This window comes from Micropterus salmoides, unplaced genomic scaffold (assembly GCF_014851395.1).
Source record: "Micropterus salmoides isolate LMB-PRFRI ecotype aquatic unplaced genomic scaffold, ASM1485139v1 Ms_hic_scaffold_14, whole genome shotgun sequence".
Classification (NCBI taxonomy): Eukaryota; Metazoa; Chordata; class Actinopteri; order Centrarchiformes; family Centrarchidae; genus Micropterus; species Micropterus salmoides.
In genome coordinates, this window is record NW_024040485.1 from 13,627,875 (window position 1) to 13,651,486 (window position 23,612).

Sequence of the window (23,612 nt, forward strand, 5' to 3'; positions counted from 1 at the left end):
TTGCTTCAGCATGCCCACCATATGGGCAGTGTTGTGCTGTAACGTTACTAGTTTAACTACATTTCTGAGTAGCTTGGTGGTAGCGTCCTTGGGCTGATGTCTGCGACTTTGCTGCAGTGGAATAAAGACTTGTGCGATTGAGTTTACTTTCAATTGTGATAGTTGTTGCCTGGCCACCTCTTCCTCTAGTGAGGAGGAAACTTTGATATGTAGTGGCAGAAACTTGTTTCCATGAGATGAGAGATTTCTCTCTCTCTCTCTTTCTCTCTGGCCTATTGCCATAAATGTTTAGGTTGCAATGTTGCCAGAGCACAAATTCACATATAAACAATAAAAAATATATAATTAATAAACACTGAAATTGCATTATAAAAACTAAAGAGACAACAAAAACACAATGTAGGCTTATGGTACACTGCAAATATGTCTTGAATTTTTCAAAGGAATAATTATTAAAATAACAAACAATATTAATGATAATAGTGTGATAATTAAGTTACTTTATACAAACAACAGTGGTTCTCAGTTTGTTGAGAATAAAATTGGGATTGAAAAAAGTATCGTTCAGGAACCGGTGTCGAAGTATCGTTTCGATATCGAAAATCTTTGAACGATACCCAGCCCTACGTGTAACAGATCTGTTGCAACCCTATACAACAGGATATACCAACCGGGATATGGTACTAGTTGTTGAATAAATATGTGAAATTGTGATACAAAAACTCAGTCACCTGGTGTATTTTCTTTATTAATCCATTTTTTCTTTTAGTGTAAAAACAAATTCCAAACATTGTCAAGCAACATTTGATATTGCAATTCATCTGAAACGAACACATTTATCATCCGCGCTGTACGCATTGGCACATTTCATTCAAGCTATTTCCAGGCGATCATTACATTGATGGGATGCCACTGAACATTTCATTCCTGATAAAGGAGATGCTGCCCCCTTGTGGACTGTATAGTGTCCCGAATTTGCTCTAACATGGTTTCTGGCTGCAAATTCAAAGTTGAGTGATCGAGCCGCTTAAAGTCTTCATTGCAGAGAAGGCATTCAATTACGTGAGCCACTCTTTGCAGGTCAAAGGCAGCATGGTAAGGTCCAAGTGTGGTGAGGGTCTCTGAGAGATGGCGCGGGTAATCGGAGGAATCCCCGGAGGAACAAGCATTCAAGAAAGCCATTCGGTTGTCAGCAATGATTTTCAGAAATGAGGCAAACTCCCCATAGTTGATGCCAGAGCAGGCCTTCATGATGACCTGAAAAGTAACAAACTATGATTTTACTTATGATATTACAACCATTCACGGTAGCACCATGTTTCCAGAAAGTATACTGGCTAAATGTTGGAAGATACTCTGTCATCCAGGTCATAGTTATCCAAAGTGAACATGGGCATACAGGCTAAACAGTCGTTTCCATGAAGTACCTGGCAGTGCTGATGCCACGAGTCCATCGTGTTTCTCCACTCACTTATCTCTTTTTGAACAGACGATAGCTCATTCTGAAGGAACTGCCACATGATGTCTATGTTGCAGCCATTCAACCAGTTATGATTAATAGAGATGGTGTCCTCCTGTGAGACAAAACATTGAAGAGAGAGAATCCCTATGTCACAAACCATAATGTGTAATTTGGTAGATGAATGCACTCTGGATCAGCTGCTTAGATGTTGTTGCCGTTGCATTTCTTACCAGATTATAAACTTGATGGTGCCAGCCACTGGGCACGAAAATTATTTCGCCTGCCTCTTGAATAATTTCAAGAGGCTGACAAGCTTCTTCAGAGTTTGGGAAAAGGCCTCTGTCTCGAAGTTCAGCTGATGTTACATCATATGAGAGGTTTCCATGAGTGTCTCGTAAAAACTCCTCCTGACCCGGGGGATACAAGAGCCACTTCTTCCTGCCACAGATGTTTGCGGACCAACTGTAAGAGCGGAACACATCGGCGTGGAACGGGGTCCTGGTGGCGAGAAAGTGCAAATGATAGTATGAAAAATCCAAATCTAGATTTCAAATATGTGTTGACTCACAACTATAATAATAATACAAATACAGAGACAACATTTTTACATGGCGAAAAGAAACACACTGGGTTTTGCCAACATTGTTTTTTTTTCACACCATGAGCCTTTGGGTCCCATGTAGACAAATCGGTAGTCATCCACTTCAAGTGTATCCCAGTATTCATTAAGCCAGTCAGAAGAAAAGAAGACTGGTGTGGTGTAAACATTATGTTCTGGAAAGTCCCTGTAGAACAATAATACAAATTTCATCACAGGGTGGTTACATATTTTGCACATTGTGCTGTATGAAAACACGTTCACTTCAATCTGTATTAATTGATACCTTGACATGTGCCAGTCTTTAAGATAGAGACATCCTTTAGGTGATGAGTGACCATTCTGGATGTATTCCTTCCAGTAGTGTATAAATTCTTTGAAAGGCATAACTTGTTTAGGGTTCGCATTGTACTCCTTTGCGTTGCAGTTTGCAACAGGAACTGGAGTCTCGTCTGTGATAAAGAACAAACAAATGAGCTTCCAGTACATGCCACAAGTCATTGCAGCAGTAACATACTGATGTGTGGTAGATAGTTACGCATTAGTAAGAGGCTTATTTACCAAACTCTTGCAGCAGTTTTTGGAAGTTAGGCTTCCCGTCCTCAGACACCCACTGTCTTCTACACTTCCAGTCCTCTGTAAACCTTCTTGAAAACATACATGGGTGATTGGGCAGCAAATATTTCTTGAAAAACTTAGAATAGCTCAGCTCCTTGTCGATGTAATCTACAAAATGTGAGGACCAAAACTGTTCATACGACTGCCTCGGTATTTTCACCAAGCTGCAGCAGTTACGGTACGCCTCCCTATCCATGACGGTAAACCGTAGACTGTATAAAACACAAAACCTTGGCTAGCCAGTTAGCAAACTTGGCTGTCGCCGTTCGGACAGCAAGAAACGGTAAGGAAAAGATAGCGTTTGATTGACTGTTGGTTTAATACTATTACATAGCGCACGTCTTTTCACCTTTGCTGGCAAATTTATACTACATTACACTAGAAAACTAGCACAACGCTAAAACCCTATTTTTTTGTAATTTAATAACAGGTCGTTGCATTTGACTCCATGTCGAAGATTGCTGGTTAACGTTATGGTTCCTGCACGTCGCACGTACCATACCGTTGCTGTGTATCTACTGTCACCACTGCCTATATTAACGTTTCCATTTATTTAATACTAATACTGCACGCTATCGTAGCTATTTCAGAAATCGCCATCCTAGCTAACAATGATTATTTCTCAAAACACCTTGTCCTGATAGCATTTTCTGATTTTGAAGCCGGACAGTAAATACAGCCGTACTCTTGTGTGACGCCATTTCCGTAATAAACATCACAGATACATGACAGACGGGCAACGTAATGCTCGGCCCAATAACAGCATGTTGACGATTTATGTGGTGTGGGACTGACATAATTTTAATAAGAGGAAGTGATACACGCTAAGAAGTTTTATAACATTATAATGACGCACTCGTAACGCGGTCAGTTGGCTAGAAAGGTCGCTCCTCCACAGCTGAAGCTGCCAGTGTGAACGCCTCAGCTGAGCTCATCTGCTGCTTGGATCCCTTAATACACTCTGACGAAAGTATGTTCACTATCAGGATAGTGAGATCCCTTATGATGTAGTTGTAGGTTTAAACAGCAACAATGTGTGCATTTGTATGGTACATATGTAACATTGAAGCTTATATATCGTTCTAGGTGAATCAGTGTATCTCCTTCCAAAATGAGCCGGGACGTTCCTATCCACAGCTGGCCTGGCTCCTATTACATCAACAGTGAGAAGCGCTGGGAAAACGGCACCCTGTCCCTTACCAGGACCATGGTGCGCTTCGTCTCCAACCAGAGTAAGGAGAGTCTTGCAGGCTTCCGCCTCTCCAGGATCATGGAGATCAAGATGGAGTCGTCAAGTTTCATCTTCAGCACTCTCACAGTGCTTGAAGAGGGCAACGTAAAACACTGGTTTGGCTCCCTTAAGCCCAATCGGGTGGTGGTTTATAACGTGTTAGAGCATTTCTGGAGAGAACGCCTTTTGTCACCCAGCTCAGAGGCCCGGGGGGCCGAATGTCAACCCTCTAAAGGCAGAGAGCTGATTAACTTGGTGGCAGGGGCCCAGAGAAGACTGGAGGACACCGGCATAGTCCTCAGCCACCAAGGAGAGCAGTTTGACAATATGATGCAGGGACTGGAGAAGATCGAGTCCGATCTGGGCGTGGCTGATAAGTAATTGTCAAATATTTCCTGATATAATAGAGAAACAAGTCATAAACTCATGCATTCTTTCTTATCCTTTTCTTGTCTCTTGCAGACTTTTGTCAGGGCTGGAGTCTCCCTCCTGGTGGCCTTTTGGTAAACTTCCCTGGAAGACTCAGCAGGAAGCCAAAGCTGAGGATGCTGCAAGAGCTGCCGCTGCTTCTGCAGCTGGCAGAGGCTCCAGTAGAAATAAGGTGATTGCAAGCATCCCAGCTGTAGTGACCAAAGGCAGGGACTCAGACTTAAAACCTGGATGTTTGTTGGTGCTGGTGTCCTCACTGGAGGTGCGAGATACAAACTGCCAACTCCTTCACCGCTTCGAGCGAAATGAAATCGACGAAATCAGGGTACACAGTCCTTATGAGATCACTGTTAGACAGCGGTTTATTGGGAAGCCAGATATATGCTACAGGGTCCTGTCTGCCAAGATGCCAGAGGCACTGTCATTGTTAGAGATGCAGTACAAAAAGAAGGTGGAGTTCACAAGTGAATACACTGCTTTCAAGGCATCTCCAGTTTCATCTCCACGAGGGGCATCTGACATGGAGGGGCCAAACTGGAATGAAGGTAAGGCAGACATAATATAATTAAGGGCTCCATTATTTTACTGTTTCCATGTCTAGTATACAGTTAACCACTAAGTGGCAGTAAAGGTCTGTGTTTCCACCTTTGTATATTTATAGGCGTGTAGCCACATGTAAAAACATTTCATCCACATGACTTTTGGACATGGTTATTGGTGTCTCTCCTTGACAGAAATGTGTTTTGATGAGTCACATCACCCTGATTGCCTCAGTTGCTGTACTTTGAGTTTACTGGCTGCTTTCCTCATAAACAACATATCCACTCTGCACTTTTTCACCATCTCCACCCATGGAGTCAGGTTTGCTGCAGAGGTGCCAAGAGACAGAGCTCCCGCTGGAGGTCTCAGCAGGAGATCTGTCCCAGTTGCAGGTGCATGTCCTCCAGCCATCTGTCAGTCAGGCTGAGGCCCAGGAACTCAAACAGGTGAGACCTTATATATTATAGTAAATAACCTTATGGTTTTGGTGATATGTATTTTGATAATCCCATTCCAAACCACCATTCACCATAATCATTTTTATTTTTCATCCTGTATGTTTAAAATGTTATTTTGTGAGACCACAAACCAAAGTCCATCCTGCTTCTGCGAGAGGGAAAGAAACTAGTTTTCTGGTCAGATTTACAACATCTTTCCATTCAGAACCTTGCAACTTTGAGAAATGTTACAGACATGGTCTGTGGTGGCAAGACCTACACAGTGACGCAAATCCAAACCTATGATTCATACAATTTTTTTGTGTTTGACACATTCTTCCTGGTAGCTTATAATAATATATCTAATGTAAACCTACTTTTGTTTTTGTTGCGTCATGCTTAGATTAACACCACATACAGTATGTAGAGTGATGTATGAAAGTAGACTTGATGAAGAATGAGATGGCACTAAGGCTTTACTACTTGGGGCCAAAATTATATTAAATCTTACTTGGCATAGGGGGCAGACAGAATAATTGAAACATCTCCACCACAGAAGTAACAAAACCATCATTGTAGTCACTGCTATAAAGGTAGGACGTTATCAAGGTGCAAATTACAACTGTAGCCTGACTGATAGTGGGTTTCTAAGGCCGATACAGATAAATAGCTGAAAGTAAAAAAAAAAAAAGCATATATTTGCAGATATTACTTTATACTTTTTTTTAACAGAAACGCATAACATAAACAAACGTTGTAAAGGATCCTTCAAATTAGTTTTTGAAAGAATTATGACCAATATAGGTAGAGAGCAGGACAATTTAGTTAAAAAATATACTTGCCAGTGGTCTCTGGTTGACAAAATATTAAAATTTTCTAAACAGCTTATCTTTGGTGTTTCTGTAGTGCCATTTAGACACCAATATACCTGCGATAAACCCAGCCAATTTATCTGCCGGGGCTTTGATTAAAGCTATTTGTTAGCTATAAAAGATATTTGGCACCAAACAGAAAAACTGCAAATTGCTTGACAAAGAGGAAAAGCAGTCATTAATTGAGACTAACAAGGAAGAATGAGATTAACATATACAGTATATTAGGTCTACTCATGTCTTTATTGTGTTGGCTTGTCTATTGTGTTTATAAATGACGTATTGTCTACGGCTGATAAGGGTTCAAACTTCAAAGGCTGCCAATTTGGACTTAATGCTATGCTTCTGTACACACCCTACTCTTAAATATAATTCATGGCAAGATTAGAATCTACAGTGGGGCAACTTGTACAGAGGGTCACTAATGTGCTGCCCTAAGCACTTTAGCAAATATTCCCCTTTGTCCGAACATTTTTAAATGTTGTTAATAAAAGTGTTATTGTTTGAGTTTGGAAGTTTTTATTTGTTAACAGTCCAAACTGGCTCACTCATAAGAATGATGAAGCATTTTTTTTAGATTTCATGTACTGTACCTTTACATTAATTCACAGTCCTGAAATCCCACCACTCATGCACATGACACTAAGTATTTTAGCTCATGTATTTTTCTATTAGTTCTAGCCTAAATGTTTAATTTTAGCGGTTTCTACATGACTTAACGCCCTCTAACCATCATATAAGCAGCGGCTAAAAATATTCATTTTTGTGTTTTTCTATGACACACCAAAACGCATGTGAATGTTAACTGCAAGGTGGGATTCAGTCATGTTCTCCCATTTGAAATAGTAAAGTCACAGACCTGAGTGAATACAGTTTTTCCACAGTACTATCTGTTTTTCAAACTTCTCTCTGGAACAGTTTCTGTGCTTAGTTGCAATGTCTGCATGTGTGTGTGAGAGAGAGCATGTGTAGCGTAGCATAATATTAGTTTAGAAACGATGGTTCTGGGATTTGAAGGAGTTTTTATTAGGTTTTGCTTGGCACATCATCGCATGTTAAAGTTGTTCTATCAACTATAACATGCACAGTTGTTGGACCATGGAGATACAGTCGTAGTATACCCAGTAAACCCACTGAGAGCAGAAAACAGTATTGTATGATATCAGTGATACCAGGAGATAAGCCAAGACTTGTCTTTCATATACTGCATAATATGAAATAGTATTTATAATATTATTTATAATAGTATTTATAGTATATAATATTATTTATAATAAGTAAGTAATATATGAGTAGCTGTTTTTGGATAATGGTGGGTTGTTGAATTGTGAAGTTCCTTTCTTATATGCAGACATTATGCAGCTGCTATTATCTTTGTAGCCAAAATAAGAAAAAACTTTGAATCATATGAAAATTTCACTCTCATCTCTCTTCTTTCTCTGTTTCACTCGGTTTCTAACTCAATGACCCCGTATTTACACCTCCATATATGGTCCACATGCTCCACCCTGCAACTGTTCACTAATATTCTGTAGTTTTTTTTTTAATTATTTAATCTTCTTTATTTGTGTCTTGCTCCTTAGTTGTCCGTGTTCACTGGGGGGCTGGTGTCCAATGCGTACACACGCTCATTTGTTTGTGTGTGTTTGCAGATGCTGATGCAGCTGAAGAACCTTGCCCTGGAGGCAGAGACAGAGTTGGAACGGCAGGATGAAGTTCTGGACGTCCTGACCAGCTCCACTGACCAAGCCACCATGCACATAGAGAAACACACCTGCCGCATGAAAAGACTGCTGTAGCGCCGAACAGTCCAGTAGACACATGCGGTCACTGTGTCCGTCCTGAGAAATGCACTTTAAGCTTCCTCTTTTTCCCCACGGGATTGGTACAGTGTGAGAACAATGGAATACAGACATAGGGACTTGCATGTACTCTAAACAGTTCATAAGATATGTGTGTGTCCATTTGGTGGAATAATCACGTGGATCCATGTGTCAGTGATTTCTAGGAAGTGTAGCAATGTTCACCAAAATTCCTGAAATTTGCACATCAGTGATTATGACTTTAAATAAGAACACATTTTTGTTAGAGACATAAAGTGTCTTGTATGTGTCTCGTTTGTTGTTAGTTTTATTACATATTACATTTGGCTTGGATGCTATTGGCTGTGTGATTTAGAAGACATTTTTTTCAATTTTCTTTGCTTTTAGGAGTTGCCATATTGAATCTATATACTTGATCACTACTTGTGGCAGATTCTGCGGAAAGAAAAGTGTGCTCTAAAAATGTAACTCACCCGGCACTAGGTTCAGTGCCTGGTAGTGATGCTTATGACTTGGCTCAGCCTATTGAAGTGGGAAGCCAGTGAGCGATAACATCCTTATTGGTGCACTGCTGACTCCTATTGATTGGTCCTGGCACCTCAGCTAGATTTGGGGAAATAGCATGATTCCTCATTGCATGTCACACCCTCCCAGTGAAGGTGTCATGTGAAAAAATTACCTGATGACTCCATGTGTGACAGAGCAGACTTTATACCTTCCCCCGGGAGACAGCAATGACAACAATTAAATTGAAGGGGAAAATGAGCATCTATTTATTCTCTGTGCACAAGCTAATTTAAAATAAACTGCATGGTGTTTCCCATAGGTTTCATTTGCAAGGCAGTAGTGAAATAACAGAATTTGATCTTGTTGATGTAGGTTGGGTGAACAGGTTTTCAATTAAAATTATTTGCAAGTAATAGACTGACAGCAGATAAAGTTAATTAATATGACAGTGTTTCTGATGATGTTCTTTCTTTATAACCATTTCTGTCCTGATGACTAGTCTTTCTCAGGTCCTGTTACTTATCCTTTCTGGACACGGTTTCCCTGTGGCTTAATGTTGCATGTCTCAGTATTACTGCTTTGTATTGCTTTGTAAGTCCCATCAATGTCAATATATAGCAGAAGACTGTAAATGTGCAGCTAAGTTCTGGGACTCTTGAAAACAGATCAGAAAACACTCCATGTGTTTGCTTTAAATATTATAGATTAAATAGTCCATGTTAAGGTCCACATCTACTGTATATGTCTTGCTAAATATTGATATAATTCTGACACATGTATTGTAATTCTTTGATTTTAGTGTGGTCTGTCATCGCTGTACTCTTGCAATTAGCTTTCAGTTTAACCTGAAACATCTCTGCCATGTTTTTTAAATAATGATTTCACTGCTGTATAGAGGCTCCTTTTTGCTCAGGATATCAAATTTATCTTATAACTACATACTTAACTTAACAATTAGCTCTAAATATAAAGGGAAGAGTACACCTGCATCTTCCTTATAGCATACATATGAATAAATTACGTCTGTAATAGCAAATCATTTGCAAAAAATGTCTCAAATAAAAAATATCAAATTATCCTAGGTAAGATAAATGGTTTGATTTGGATACTTTTGTTGGTTAAAAGCTGCTATAATCAAGTTTTTATATTAGCAACAGATCAAATTATCAATATGTATGTGGAAGTATGTCAGTCTTAGTGAACCCACAGTGTGATCCAAGTCTACCTGCACGCTAATCAGTTTTTAGCTGTAGCTATTTTAATGAAAAAAGCTCTGATGAATCCACAGTATGCTATCGGCCCAGCACCAAAAGGTGAGCATAGCATTTAGCAGCTGAAAAGCCATATACTTCCCTCAGGAGGTGGGGGAGAGGCAATCAGTGAGTGAATTTTGAACTCCAAATGAATGTGGCTCAAAATCAATGCTCCAGAATGACAGATTTGGAACAGCATTTCTCATAAAATTACAGTTTATAATTGTTTTTGTCTATAGTGCACATCAACTGTATTTTAAAGAGTATATTTGTCCCCTGAACCTAAAGGCCAAGTGGTAAATCTACCTAGTGTAATATAGATTTTATCACCTTTTAACACCAGTTTGAGATGAGTGCCTTGGAAATATTTTTAAAGGCAAGCTGAAGGTTTTGAACAACCAATTGACTGAAATCAGCAGAACACTTGAGCACTTGAGTATAGTATCCTGGCATAGAATGGTCATTAAAGCCAAACAAAAAACATAATATACTGACTGGAAAGCAAATTAGGTTTAGTTGTTTGGAAGAAATTTGAGCCAGTGAAATGAGCCTTGTGAATTCTAAGCAGGCTTTATTCCTTAACAAAAAGTCAACAGGCAACTCCCCTCATACAATGCTCCCATGTGACAAATTGCAACAGAGAATATCAAAACACGTGCAAACTAGAAACGGATGTTAATTACAGTTTCAGCCGCTGTGCATGCTGTTGTGTGGAAGTGGCTCGCTTTATACGCTCTACTATTATAACATCCTGTTGGCGCCAAGACTGTTGGCATCAGCTGACCACCTCTGTTGGACTGCTTTCACCAAAAGGGGGGACTACTTCATGTCAACAGTAGACCACATTTGATTTGGCAAGTGGTTGAGCACTCAATTATGAATCAGGAAGACGCCTTACACAAAGGGGTTTGAAAGAAGACCAACAGCCTCACTCAACAGTATGGTCCCAGTTAGCATGAACTTATCACTTCTATTAAACAATGGCCACCATGAAAGATGTGAGACTGAAAGCACATGCACATGATACCACCAAAGGGATGCTTAGTTATGACATTATGAAAAGTTCTTCCAGCCCGGTTGAAAATGTTTTCACTGTGGACTGTTTATTTTTGTTGATTTGAGTGATAAACAGCGAGATTATGGAAGTACCAAACTCCAGAAGCACACCACATGGTTATGTGAATTCCAACCCTTAAAAAAGGTTAGGGAAATAGAGAACACACTGGCGTGGTTTTGAAGCAGCCTTGCAATATGAGGAAGTGGTGGCGGTCTCGTCTGACCACAGATACATGAGACCAGGCTTTGCCTTCCTAACGGATGGTATGGAGACACAAGGGATTTTGCTGGCCTTGACTTCCAAGTCTGTTTACATGATAGTTCTGTGGCGAGCGCTCTCATTCGAGGAGCGTGTCTCCATTGATGGCCAATCAATCAACTCTAGCTGGGAAAAAGCAGCCCAAGTTTGTGGGCTACGAGGGCGCATGTGGGTTGCGCTGCGCTCCAAAATATGGAGTTATGTGACTGCAGTACAAATAGACTGGAGTCATCATCCACAGGAATATGTTTTTCAATGTACATTTGTTGCATATTTATAAAATTAAAGCACTTAACTCCTATTTTTTGTTGGATTTGGCAATGTTTAAACAATGCAGCAATTATCTTTTTGGGTCACATGCTTTTATTTAGATAATGTATATTAGCAAAGCACAGTATCTGTCATCAATTACACTCATAAATGTATGAGCTGATGTTGAGCAGACCTGAATATATTAACAAAACGAGAAAATGAGAAATTTAACTTCCAGACATTAGATTATGTCTTAGTCTAATGGCCTGATTTTGGACTCGCATCCTGGCCGGCCTCTTCCTAGTGCAGGTGCTGCTGGGTTTCCTTTTGCTGAGGGAGTTTCTGGTTTCAGGAAATAAGGCCTGTTGGTTAATGTTAGAACTGGGAGAAAACGTTCCTGGAAGGAAGGTACTTGAGTCCAACCAGGGGGTGAATATGTAGTCTACAAGAGAAAGTGATATGACACTGAACATTGACATCATCTCCCATGTATCCATCGTTGTGGTAACATTTTTTTATTTCAGTCAAAGTTGAACATTACTCAACAGGCATATGTTAACCTGTGGATTTGCACTTGGCTTTATATTTTGTGAATATGAATTCTTTGCACATACATTGTTTGGATTTAAATCTTTTTTCAGTTTAGTCAAAAGATAAATGTGCTCTGCTGTTAATATGGTACTTTCCCAGATGCTGAGCTGCATGATGATATCATGTGCTCTTGCAGTTATTGTTATGTTTTCCTTGGTCTTTGAGGCGCACTTTGGTTTTCTGGCTTTTGTTTCACAAACTTTTTTTCATTTCTGTGCGACAGAGTTAACAGCTAGGCAGCCAAACCAAACTTGGCTGCGGTTTTATACAGTAGTATCAGTCTCAAATCAACTCCAGGTGAAATCCCACATTACAACCTACCTGAACCCTGCTGAAGTGCTATCCTTTCCATATGCACTGTATTACTTGCTACTTAGTATTATTACTTTAAGTGATATGTGCAACTGTCAGGAACAGTTGAGCAGAAAAACCTATTCTAATCATGTTAACAACATACTAGCCCACTGTTTAAGGTGTTTGTATCAGCTTAGTCAGAGATCTTGTCCTGTAATGATATCCCTTCACCTGAAACACCAAAACACAGGGTTAACATATTTAACTTAATTATTCTTCTGGCGATAAGGTGATTAAATATTCCCTGAAAAATATTTTAACAAAATTATTGTTAATGTGCACGCTTTGTATTCAGTAGAGGGCAGCAGTGAGTTGCTAATGGTGAGTTTCAATTAACCACAAAAAATTTCAATTTACACATTGTGTGAGGACAGTGTTACTGTAGTTCCAAAACATGAAATAAATCTTTTTTTCTTTATTTCCTCCATTTCATTGGATTCAGAGTCAAATATTTCATCTTAGTAGCTAAAATTAATCTCTGCATTAATCTTTGCGTATGCATAATCACAGTAACAGTAACCAAAAACAGACATTTCTTTGCAGGTGTTTTCTTTGGGAAACCTCTTTTGAAAATGCATCCCACTCCTCTGCATAAGGTGAATAAGACCACAACAGTCCAGAGCTGAAACTTTGGCAAGTGTGAAGAGTCCTTTTAGTGATGGCTGGATTATGTATTCATTAAAACCCCATCTATACCGCTCCCCAAACAGGTTGTCAGGCCATGAGCCAGCTCACACTGCATCAGTACTTTTACAAGCGGGCCCCCCAGAAACCTTCAGCGAGTCTGTTTTTAGTGGCTCTTACTGCAAATGGAAACACTTAGCTCCCACAATAAATTACCCACCCGACTGATGCCACACTGCGTAGACCCCAAGCTAGTTGCAGACAGAATATGGATTTATATTTTAACATTAAATCCTCTTAGAATGCCAAGTTATAGTGACTTTGGGTCACATGAGCTGACAAGAGGACAGGAAAAAAATGTATCACGCGAAGGTTGTTGCACTAGTGTACAGCCTGCAGCGCCTGCGGTTTGATTAAAGTTAAGGATGTGCCCCCCCCACCCTGCCCCCCAAACTCGGTGGGGTTGACACTGGGGTTATTTCAGGATAAAAATAGACTTTCTTGGTTACTTATTTTCCCTGGAAAGTAAATAGCCATTAGAGCAGCAGGCCAGTGATCTCAAGGGCAACACAAGTGTTCAGTTTAAACTATTGTTTATACTGTAGCCGGGTTGATTAAAAGAGACAACAGGGTATAGCAAGCCCTGCTATTAAATAGAGAATCCCCAGCAAAAACAGTAATGAGGGTGCTCCTGTGATCACAGTCCAGTGGGGTCAAGTTTAGACACTGTGAAAACATACTTAAAAGCACTTAAACTTCTGTATTAAATGTCGAGGTGTGTTAAGAATAAGAACAGCCCCTAGGACCCATGCTAAGACTGCCCGTGAAATAATCCTAATTATCATTCCAGCAAACTAATGTGTTTGACCACCTAGTGATGTAATTGCAGCTGACCAAATAGATTGTTGTTGAAATATTGCCCCGCTGTTATAGCTACGTTGTGACAGCGTTATGTGTTCACTGAGGGCCGGCGCAACCATAACAAACACAGCTGAATCTGGGGTTTACATTTCAGCAGGATGACGGCGCACGCAGCGTCTGGGTGGAACTTGGGAAAAGGGGCCTGGGCCGGCAGCTTCGCCTGGCTCCCTGCCAGAATGGTAAGAACAGCCTTGACAGTGGGACCTGTGAAGTCATTGTCCAGATGCATCAGTTTATGAATGCAAATGAATGCATGAACAGCATCGGCTATGTATTTACATCAACACAGGGCAAATAGCATGTTTGACAAAGTAGATATAAAGCCATGCCAGGGTAATAGATTTGGCCTGTAATGAGGGTGTGTCACCATCAAGTTTAGGTTGGAATTTTTGTGACGTGTTCTTTAAAGAAGCCGCCAACCTAATACCATGGGCTGCAATTTTTGAAGTCAATACAACCACAAACGGAAAGAATAATTGTAACCATCTTTGGCCTTTAAAGTAAAACTTCTGTAATGCTCTTGGTCCAGCAGCTCATACATGTCCTCTTTTCTTTAGCGAACCTAAAAACAGATTTTCATCTCTTAAATTCTTTCACTTCATCACAGATTTTGGATATGAAAAGTTAAAAACAAAAGCAAAAATGTCCTGATTAAATGTACCCAAAGGCATGCCCATAAGTTCACTCTCCCTACACAGCTTCTATATCGCATTCTCTTTTTGCAGGTTTATTTCCATAACTGCAAGGAATTTTTGGACAACACCTATTTTGTGGAAACCCCTTCCGCAATCCCAAATGGTTGTCCACGTAACCTCAGGGGAGCAGCCAGCAGCTATGTAATTGGAGAAGATTGAGTACACAGACCATAGCCTGGTGAGCTATTGAGAAGCTGAAACAAAGATTACCAGATGTTTACCCAGCCCTGCCATATGTGAGATGGTTACTGAATGTATGTGCAAAGTGTGTTGAGTGGCAGACAGAAGGAGTATGAACCTTTGACCCAGTGTCCATTACAGGTAGAGAAAAAACTGTAAGGCCGATTGACCATGAAGCCAATGCAAAACAATGACGTGTTACCCTGTTTGGTTTTCCTCTAAAAGGAAATCTAGTGTTCCTCAGGATATCACTCAGGAATCCCCTTTTACTGATGGAAACCATGGAGCCGTCAAAACAGAGCTCTGTAATTCTACTGCCTGGTTTCAATTAAAGCATTGAATATCAAACACAATCACTCCCATTTTAATGTGCATTTTTATGTGCTCCCAGTTTATTTTGATGGAAAATTTGTGGGTGGAGCACTTGCTAATTGGTACGGAAAACTTGCACCTGTGGTAGACCGATGTTTTGAGAGTCAGAAACATTGAATATTTGCGTTCTCGTCTTGTGAGAAGGAGCCCAACTTTATCCCAAAAACAATTCCAGACTGGATCTGATGTGTGAGATTGTCTGGAACAATACTGTTACACAGTGGATGTGGAAGTTCTTTATAAGCTTTGACTTCATGGCGCAGTATAATTTGGCATTCATCTTGACCATTTACAAACCATTTAACCATTCACTTACCATAAGATACTGGCACTGAAAACAAACACAATACCAGACTCTTCACAGATTCACATTGGTGGTTTTACATTTGTGGTAATAATAGTTAATTGTGATGCCATGTACTTTATTTAGACCATATATTATCTCATTGTTTTGACACATCCTTTATGTTATATGTCATAGCACTAACACGGTGAAGTCTGTGGGATTTGCACTGGTACAATCATATATGCCCAACTTTTATCGAACACACCCTTCACAATATGCCTGTCTATTTGCTGCAGATGGCTAACAGTCAGTAATTGTGTTGCTTCAGGATGGCTTTGTGGAGAAAATCATCATATTTGCACCAAATGCTGCCAGCATTTCTGTCCATCTGCCATTCTTCATATTAGCTGCCAATCTACCTGAAGCTTAAAGCCAGAGTTTCCTGTCTGTGCTGTCACATCTTTGGATCATGACAATCCTGGCTGACTCTCTGCTACAATTGATGAGAATCCCTGCTCCACTTTACCAAAGTATTTTCTGCTTGTTGCATCTTGGCTCTTTTTTGGCGTTTGTTGGTTGCAATATGGTGTGACTGCTGGCTGTTCCACTGCTCTCATGCATGAGGTCTTGTGGAAATGTGTTGGTGTACGGTGGCTGCTAATTTACCAAATTGCCACCAGAGGAAAATTTATATTGTCACTCCCTGATCTCTGTTATGCTGAAGTTGCTTCATGCTTGCAGGCAGTGACAAGTTCAGAGTCTATACAGTAAATGTAAATTCTATAGATGCTGTTTGTTTCACAGTGTAACTTAATTACTGTATAGTGACAGCATATTCACAAGAATGGCTGCACGTTCATTTTGGGTTCTTGTGTTGGCACTCTTTTTCCTGTATGTGTATATGTGTGGGGTGGATCTATCAAAACATTCCTTCCATTCTGGTGAGAGAGAGAGGTGGAATCACCGTGTCTATATATATGACAAAGTGCGTCACTCTCTGCCCTCCTCTCCTCCTCTGTGGTTTTCAAGACTAGAGGCAGATCTATAAGTTACTGTGGTGTTCTGTCATTAGTGGTGAGCTTTAATCTCCAAATTAGAGGGGTAAATCATTAAATATTGCTTACATCAGCAAACAGGAACACATATGATGAGAGTTTCCCTTCTAATAAAACATCTGGCTGACATGTAGTCCATGTGGTACACTAGCTGCTAAGTGACTTATGACCATTCGGATATGAACATATTACTTTTGCAATGCAATGCACCACCGTAAAGAACAGGAAGAAAACACAACGGTAAGGATTTATGGCATCATCATTATCTATGTCAATAAAGGGTACTTTTGATTTGACCTGTTAGATATTCTGTCCTGGGGATTTTTATGATAAAATGGTAATCTATAGTCAACCCAGTAAACTCAGTATTGAGACAGAAAAAAATGCATCATCAAGTAAATATATTTTATCTGATGAGGAACCCATTAACATTCAGACAATTTTAAATGTATTTTAGTCAAAGTAATTGTGCAATCTGTTGCTGAATAAAATAATTTAGTTGCAGAGCTCTCTACAAAATATTTAGTATCTTAGCATGCCACAGTTATAGAGCATGGCTTGGAGATATAAGCAAATCATTTCATTCACCATTTCATTACTCTTAATTATTTAGATGATTGTTCAGTAGCAGATCAGAAACATAGCATTATCACATTTATGCCCACCCAAAAAGTTACAGTCCATTTTAAAGTCCAGTTTGCCCACATCCCATTACAGAAGATAGACTGTATTTGATGCACTGTGGTCTAATTCATTCGTATGAGACTCCAATGAGTGAAAGACTGGAGGTTTGGTGGGTCACTAACTTGGTCACACCCATTGTTGTCAAGTTCCTTAACTTGATTTATAGTGGTTTAACATTTCACAATATATTAGAGCTAGAATTTATTACTTTAGTGCTCAAAATTTGTTTTCCGGAGAGACACGATGAACAAAAGTAAATTTGGTGTTTATTAGATCAGCTGCAGAGTTGAGAAGCAGCTCGGACATCAGGGTCTACAATCCTTGGAGCACTCAATGACGACATTAGAACATCACACTGAGGTGATATCAAAACCAACCACCTAATCGCAAATTACATCATGTCTCCCCAACGAGCGGGCCAACATAGATGTCACTGCTTTGCGTAAGCAGCAAATTGGACCTGAACATCCTCAAGAAAATGACTTACTTTGTTGTACAGTAGACTTCGACATGTGAACTGTTTTGGACTGCTTTATGACAATATTTCCCTTCATGGCTATAGACCCCTGTTAACCTCCTTGGATGATTGTTTTAGTTTCATATGCCCAGTGTGCAGTATTATTTAAAAGAATTCCAGGTGTCGAATAAAGTTATTTAATCTGTTCATTTTGCAAAGTCATATGCTGAGATTTTGTTATGGTTTTTATATGTGCACACCTGCTCTTGATATATTCTCCTTGAGGTCTTTGGGGAGGTAATAACCACCATCGATTATGTGAATTCACGGGACACATCCTGCTTTTTTACAGTCCATTGAAATGTACTGAGAACCAGAGAAGCAGTAAATGAGTGCTCAACTATGACACCATGTCTGGTTTTATTATTACCCTCATATGTCAGTTCATACATTACTCCCTCATAACAAGCGAATGCTCTACACTCATTGTCTTGCTCATCATTTAAAGTAACTGCTATGCATCAGATTTACTCTTTGAATAGACTTTCTTGCTTGGATCTGAGCCAGCTTCTCTTTCCTTCTCAGTGATCGAGGGATTAACTCCATTCTGTGCTCTTAAGGAGCACAAAGGACAACCCTTCCTCCTTAGAGGAGAGGAGTGTTTGGGGTGATCAGGTATCTTCTCTCCAGTTCACCCCTCAAACTGAAGCTACATCTGGGAATATTTCTCTACAGTGACCAAGCCGTAATTTAAGACTTGCAACTGACTATTGGAGATGATGACCTCTTGTGATTTGGGCTTACGCTGCAGCTTACACAAGTCGGCCACACCAGAGTAAGGGGGGACATGGGTTTTACAGGCCCACCCGCAAGGAGAACGCAACTATTTCCTCTCCATAAATCAAAACGGACATGTTCTGTCTGGGGGCTTCAATGGGAACAGAGCATGTTCATTTTTATAAATGAAAAGAGGCTGAAATTAACTTTTTTTGTGCTGCAGTGAATTTGGCCTCTCACATATGCACACCATACATACAGTATGTAGTAGGCCTACGTATGCTTGCTTTACTTACTTTTATACAAAATGATCATCAAGTATTCAATTGAAAACTTTAAACCTTGACCTTAAACCTTAAACTTTAGTACACCAGAGATGGATTCCTTAAAATGCTCTACCTTGAGGAATATCAGCTAGAGAGTGGAATAAAATCTATTGAAAAAGTCATCACAGTGCATGATCTTTAACAAAATAAGGGCCGTTTAAATCTGCATTAATTACTCAATTGACTAATTGACAAAAAACAAAATTACCATTCATTTGGACTGTTTCTGTCCACCTGATGAATGCAAGTCTAATATTCACTCTCCTTTTAGACCTGCTTTGGTGAGTCTTGAAACCAAAACAATAAGATAAAGATGCTGACACAATTAACTAAAATACATTAAACCACTCTGCAGAACTCTGCAGAGTTGAGTATTCTGTGTGGGTGAGTGATCCCTTTCACATTACACATAGTCGATTGATATTGTAAATATAAAAATATGATTATAGTGATGTGTGATGATATGAGATGTTTTCAGGATTTTCTATCAGGGAAGTAGGTGTGTTTTTGGTCATGACTTCCACTTTCTAACACGGTGTCCGTCTGTGCTTTGACATATCTATTCCTCCTCCCATCACAAAAAAACAATTACCATCATTTTCCTTGTAATGAGACTCTCTGCAGGGACCAGGGGTTATGGAACACACATACAGACGAGTCATGACATGACTCACCCCACCAAACAGCGTCTACAAATATGTGCCTGATGTCAATGACTCTATGTCTCGGATACTAAAAGCATTCACATCCCTGAGAAAATATCATGGAGTAATTACACATTTCCTTTGAGATGTGAAAATGATTAAAATGTGTTTTCAGCTAGCAGTGACGTGTCACTGAATGGCCCTTTAGCGATCATAAAGGAAAGAATAGACAAGAAATTACAAAATAATTCTTGTCTCATTGCAAATTTACGTCTACCAGCCACTTGCCCTCGAATCCTCTGTGTATTGGTTAGTCGATGTAAAAATGTCAGTCGATGGCAGCCCATATTTCCAGTCTAAACCCACAGGAGGATGTCCTGGAACAATTCAGCCAAAGTGTCTGGCTGAGACTTCGCAGAGCTGCGTGCGTGGGTAATTGGTCGAGCAGTAGAGGAATGACCTTAAGTTTAGATTCAGGCAGTTAGGAGACCTTGGAGACAGCCTTGATCCCCATGCTGTCCCTCACATGCTTATACTTTGAGACTTTGCTTATACTTTTCCATTGGGGAAGTGTGCATAGACATTATAGTGCCTATGCAATGACAGCACAAGGCCTTCTATGATATAAGCGCTGTAATAATCCCTTTATTAATGAATTCTGCCAACTTACTTAATGACAGTGGAAACATTTTAATTTCTCAAATTACCGAGCATGCACTCAATTTCCTTGCTGGTGTGTGTATGAGCACATTAGGGTAGTAAAGGAACATCCATCAAAAAGGAGAAGAGCCCAGTCCAGTTTATATCTGTATTGAGGAAATAGTTTCATAAGTTTGAGGCCCTTATGGACGCACAACAGCTAATTTCAAGCAGGGAAAACTGGCTCCCACTCAGCAAAGAGCTTGGTAGAAGAATTGTACCCTTAACGCCGCTCCTCCTATTCGATTTGGTCAATATACAGCACCAGTGGTAGCTGTAAGTGCAGGGAGCTCCCCATTGATCAGTAGTGGAACTGAATCCAGATCCAGCCAGCTGGGGCTGTTAGCTGGGGAAGCCGTGTTCTTTGCAGTGAGGTAATACTTCAGACATCTGCAGCAGGTTCTAATTATGCCAGAACAACTCAGTGTCTGGCTGCTTTGGCTAGAAGAATAGCCAACACAAGCCAGTCTCCTCTTCTCTGTGCGTAAGACATAAAGGCCAAGGGGATGCCCGCATACCGCCCAGCTTCGTCACAACTGTATGAGAAATTCTCAAGAGCAAAAGTTGCCTTATATAAAAACATATTCATAAGTTATCATGAGATTATGTGACGCATCTCTGGTCTTTATTCTTTACCTTGCATCACTTAAATGAGATTTAGTTTCTTCTATAATTTTGTAATTTTGGCCTTTTAATATCCCTCAGTCTAAGAGAGATGCTTTTGTAGAACTTTAACCTTTTGACTGTGCCACAACACAAGGTGGTGCTACTGTATCTTCCTGTACTGTTGCTGTGCAGTAGCACGCCTGCAACACAGCCAAACAGGCAAACAGGGTAAAGGCCATGTGTTTAAGGTCAGGACTGTTTTATAATCTCAGCATCCAAACTGACTTCCTGTAAGTAGGGAATTATAAAGAATGTCATCCTGAGCTCAGCCTTCACTGCCTCAGGGGCAAAGTATTCCCATTAGTTACAGCTACGTAATTTTTTTTCATAGTCAATTCACTTATCTTAGATTTTTACCCACCTCGAAGGTTTCTCTCATAAAGACATAGCATGGAAAATCTTTCATTATCATAATTAAACTGATATTTCCTTCCATGTAACAAAATTAAAGGTCAGTCAACAGAGCCCCGGTCTTAAAATAAGATGGTAATAAGAGCAAAACTGCGCTTTGCAGTGAAACCCTTGATTTGAGTAAGCTGTAAACTGTAAGTTGACTGTGATTAACACAAAAACATTTGCTGCTATAGTAACCGATCGGCACACTGTGTAACAGAAATGTGTTTTGGTGCAGACATACCTGGCAATTTAATTTAATCTGTTTTAATTGTTCTTTGTGAAGGACTATAATTCTGCTTTATTAAAGACTTGTAGATTTGCCAGTCAGTTGAAAACTTTTCTCAGGTAAACTTTGCAGGTCTTTTACTGGACTGCATGTGCCATGCTTTTGTCCTCTTTGACCTCATCCAGCACTCAAAAGAGAACACATATGAACAACATGTGTCCGCAACACCTCCACATGCACATACTTGCTGCAGCTCAACAGTAGCTGAAAATGCAATCTTGAGTTTTGATTACACACACAGAGCAAAGTGGCTGACCAACCTCAAATCTCATCATTACAAGTGCTACGGGGGACGAGAGAAAACCCTCTGTAGTCCCAAAACAGAAATAGAGTGGTGACAGTTTAATGGTCTCCGAGCTCAGAGCACCACACCCTTGCCACTCTATATTAAAGACCCTGCTCCCACCCCAGCACGTGACGTTAGGTGCTTGAACCTGCTCTGCAAAGCTTTCTGGGATTGTTAATCTACAGGGGGGTAAAATTCCCCTTAAGTGATGACATTACTGTGCGTGACTGTAAATGGAAATTTTGCAACCCTCCATCACTGTCGAGGCCCCTAATGCTAACATTTACTTCTCATTTATTTATGCTAATCAGCAACAACTAGATTTGTTCTTTTTTTTTAATGATTTGCAATTTGATATGTCTAAATGATTAAAGGCTGTAAGGACACGTCAAATTTTATCATGCTTTGGGAATTCTTTCTCAGCTGTGTGAAAGGGAGGAGAGGAAGCTCATTCCATTGTAACAAGTTCTTTACGCCTGCCTGGCTGCCTCTGTCCCCTACATCCACACTGAATATTCATTAATTTTCCCCTTCAAGGCTTTTCCAAATAATATAACCACTTTTTCCTGTGCGTTCAGTGAGCCATCCTTATGGAGAATTACAACTCACAGACGTTCTGTCTCTCTAAGTCCCATATTCCACAACACGGTGACCTGGTTGAGACAACTGTTGAAGGTTTGCTGGAGCCTCAGTAGTCTCTGCAGCCTGACAGTCTTTTGTGTGATATACTCCAGATGGGATCCCACACTTTCAGCTGTCCTAATGACCGGCAGTATCACCAGAACCATAAGTGAAAACATTTGATGTGAAAGAGAGGAAAGAAACATCATTAATAAAGATAATGAAGCAGATGTATGCTCTAATGGGTAGCTGGAGTAAAAACTGACAAGACAGTCAGGGGTAAAGGCATAGGCTGTGCTTGTTGGGTTACACATAGAAACTGGATTCTTACCCCTGAGTGTTTTTGACCTTGAATAAACACAGTAAACACATGACAGCCAACTGCCAAAGATGAGTCAATGAATTTAAATTCCATTGTCTTGATGGCCTCATGGAACTGTTTTATATCTCTGATGTGACAAACAGTGGAAACAAATTAAGCAATTTTGTTTGCCATTTGGGATAGGTCCGATCTAAGTGACTGAATTGGCTTCAAAGTTCAGGAGCCCTAGAGGTCAGAGGGCCCAAAAGCAGAACCTCTGTAGGCATGACTGGGTCAAAGCATTTCATCAAAAGTCCTTCTGAAAAGGCTGAAATTCCATTTTTAGATGTCACATTAAAGCAAGCAGAGGGACCTATTTGGGATCAGGGGCCTTTTTTAGGCATCTGTGACCAGAATCCAATCAACTCATAATCCATCCATGCCGGTGTCTTTCCTTAAGGTGACGTTTTTCACCACTAGAGGAACAGTGCACATATGCACACATGCTATTCTCATTCTTTGCCGCTATTCCACTTATCAACAGGTGGTGATAAGAAATGCAACAATGTGCCAGCAAAAGCAGGAAAGAAGAAGCCTCTTAGTAAGTAAACATGTCTATGTAAACAATGCAGGTTTCATAAAATCAGCTTTGCAAATGTTTTATGAGGAATGAAATGCATTCAGTAAATCTTTTAGGCCTCAGGGGTACATGCAATGTGTTTGGTGATTAATGCTTGTATCTTTACAAGGAAACTCAGCAGGGCACCTTTAAGTTTTCTGGTTTAATTCCATCTATTTGCCCTTTAGTTCAAGGCCCTACTCCATTTGCAGAACCTGTCTACCCACCGAAGATAATTAGCTACGAGATTTTCCCTGTCAGACAAATGAGATAAAACTGAAACATTGAAGGTAAAATATCATAACATAACATATGGAGGAAGGCGTTTCCAGTCACACTTGCATTAGCTAATTGGCATCATCCTTCGCAATCACTGTCTCATTAACAGTTGTGTGGCTATCAGCTGACTAGCAAAGTCCCATCATATTCATTCAG

At 40.0% G+C, this 23,612-nt stretch overlaps 2 protein-coding genes across 4 annotated transcripts; one reads left to right on the forward strand and one right to left on the reverse strand.

Annotated features, from left to right (window-relative positions):
* Nucleotides 1-730: 730 nt before the first annotated feature.
* jmjd4 (jumonji domain containing 4) lies at nucleotides 731-2,912 on the reverse strand. The gene is made up of 6 exons (XM_038717791.1): nucleotides 2,622-2,912; nucleotides 2,347-2,512; nucleotides 2,122-2,247; nucleotides 1,693-1,960; nucleotides 1,428-1,574; nucleotides 731-1,257 (listed from the first exon to the last, which is right to left on the reverse strand). Exons 1-6 carry the CDS (start codon nucleotides 2,872-2,874, stop codon nucleotides 922-924), a joined length of 1,296 nt encoding a protein of 431 aa, XP_038573719.1. The 5' UTR covers nucleotides 2,875-2,912; the 3' UTR covers nucleotides 731-921.
* On the forward strand, nucleotides 2,827-9,593 carry snap47 (synaptosome associated protein 47). Of its 3 annotated transcripts, none has more exons than XM_038717793.1 (5): nucleotides 2,827-2,961; nucleotides 3,765-4,286; nucleotides 4,372-4,883; nucleotides 5,200-5,324; nucleotides 7,840-9,593. In XM_038717793.1, the coding sequence occupies exons 2-5, from the start codon at nucleotides 3,790-3,792 to the stop codon at nucleotides 7,984-7,986; spliced, it is 1,281 nt and encodes a 426-aa protein (XP_038573721.1). In that variant the 5' UTR covers nucleotides 2,827-2,961; nucleotides 3,765-3,789; the 3' UTR covers nucleotides 7,987-9,593. The 3 variants fall into 3 exon arrangements, with proteins under 3 accessions (XP_038573721.1, XP_038573722.1, XP_038573720.1); XM_038717794.1 differs by lacking the exon at nucleotides 2,827-2,961 and adding an exon at nucleotides 3,406-3,648 and having other exon boundaries at nucleotides 5,196-5,324; nucleotides 7,840-7,975; XM_038717792.1 differs by lacking the exon at nucleotides 2,827-2,961 and adding an exon at nucleotides 3,410-3,648.
* Nucleotides 9,594-23,612: the final 14,019 nt, after the last annotated feature.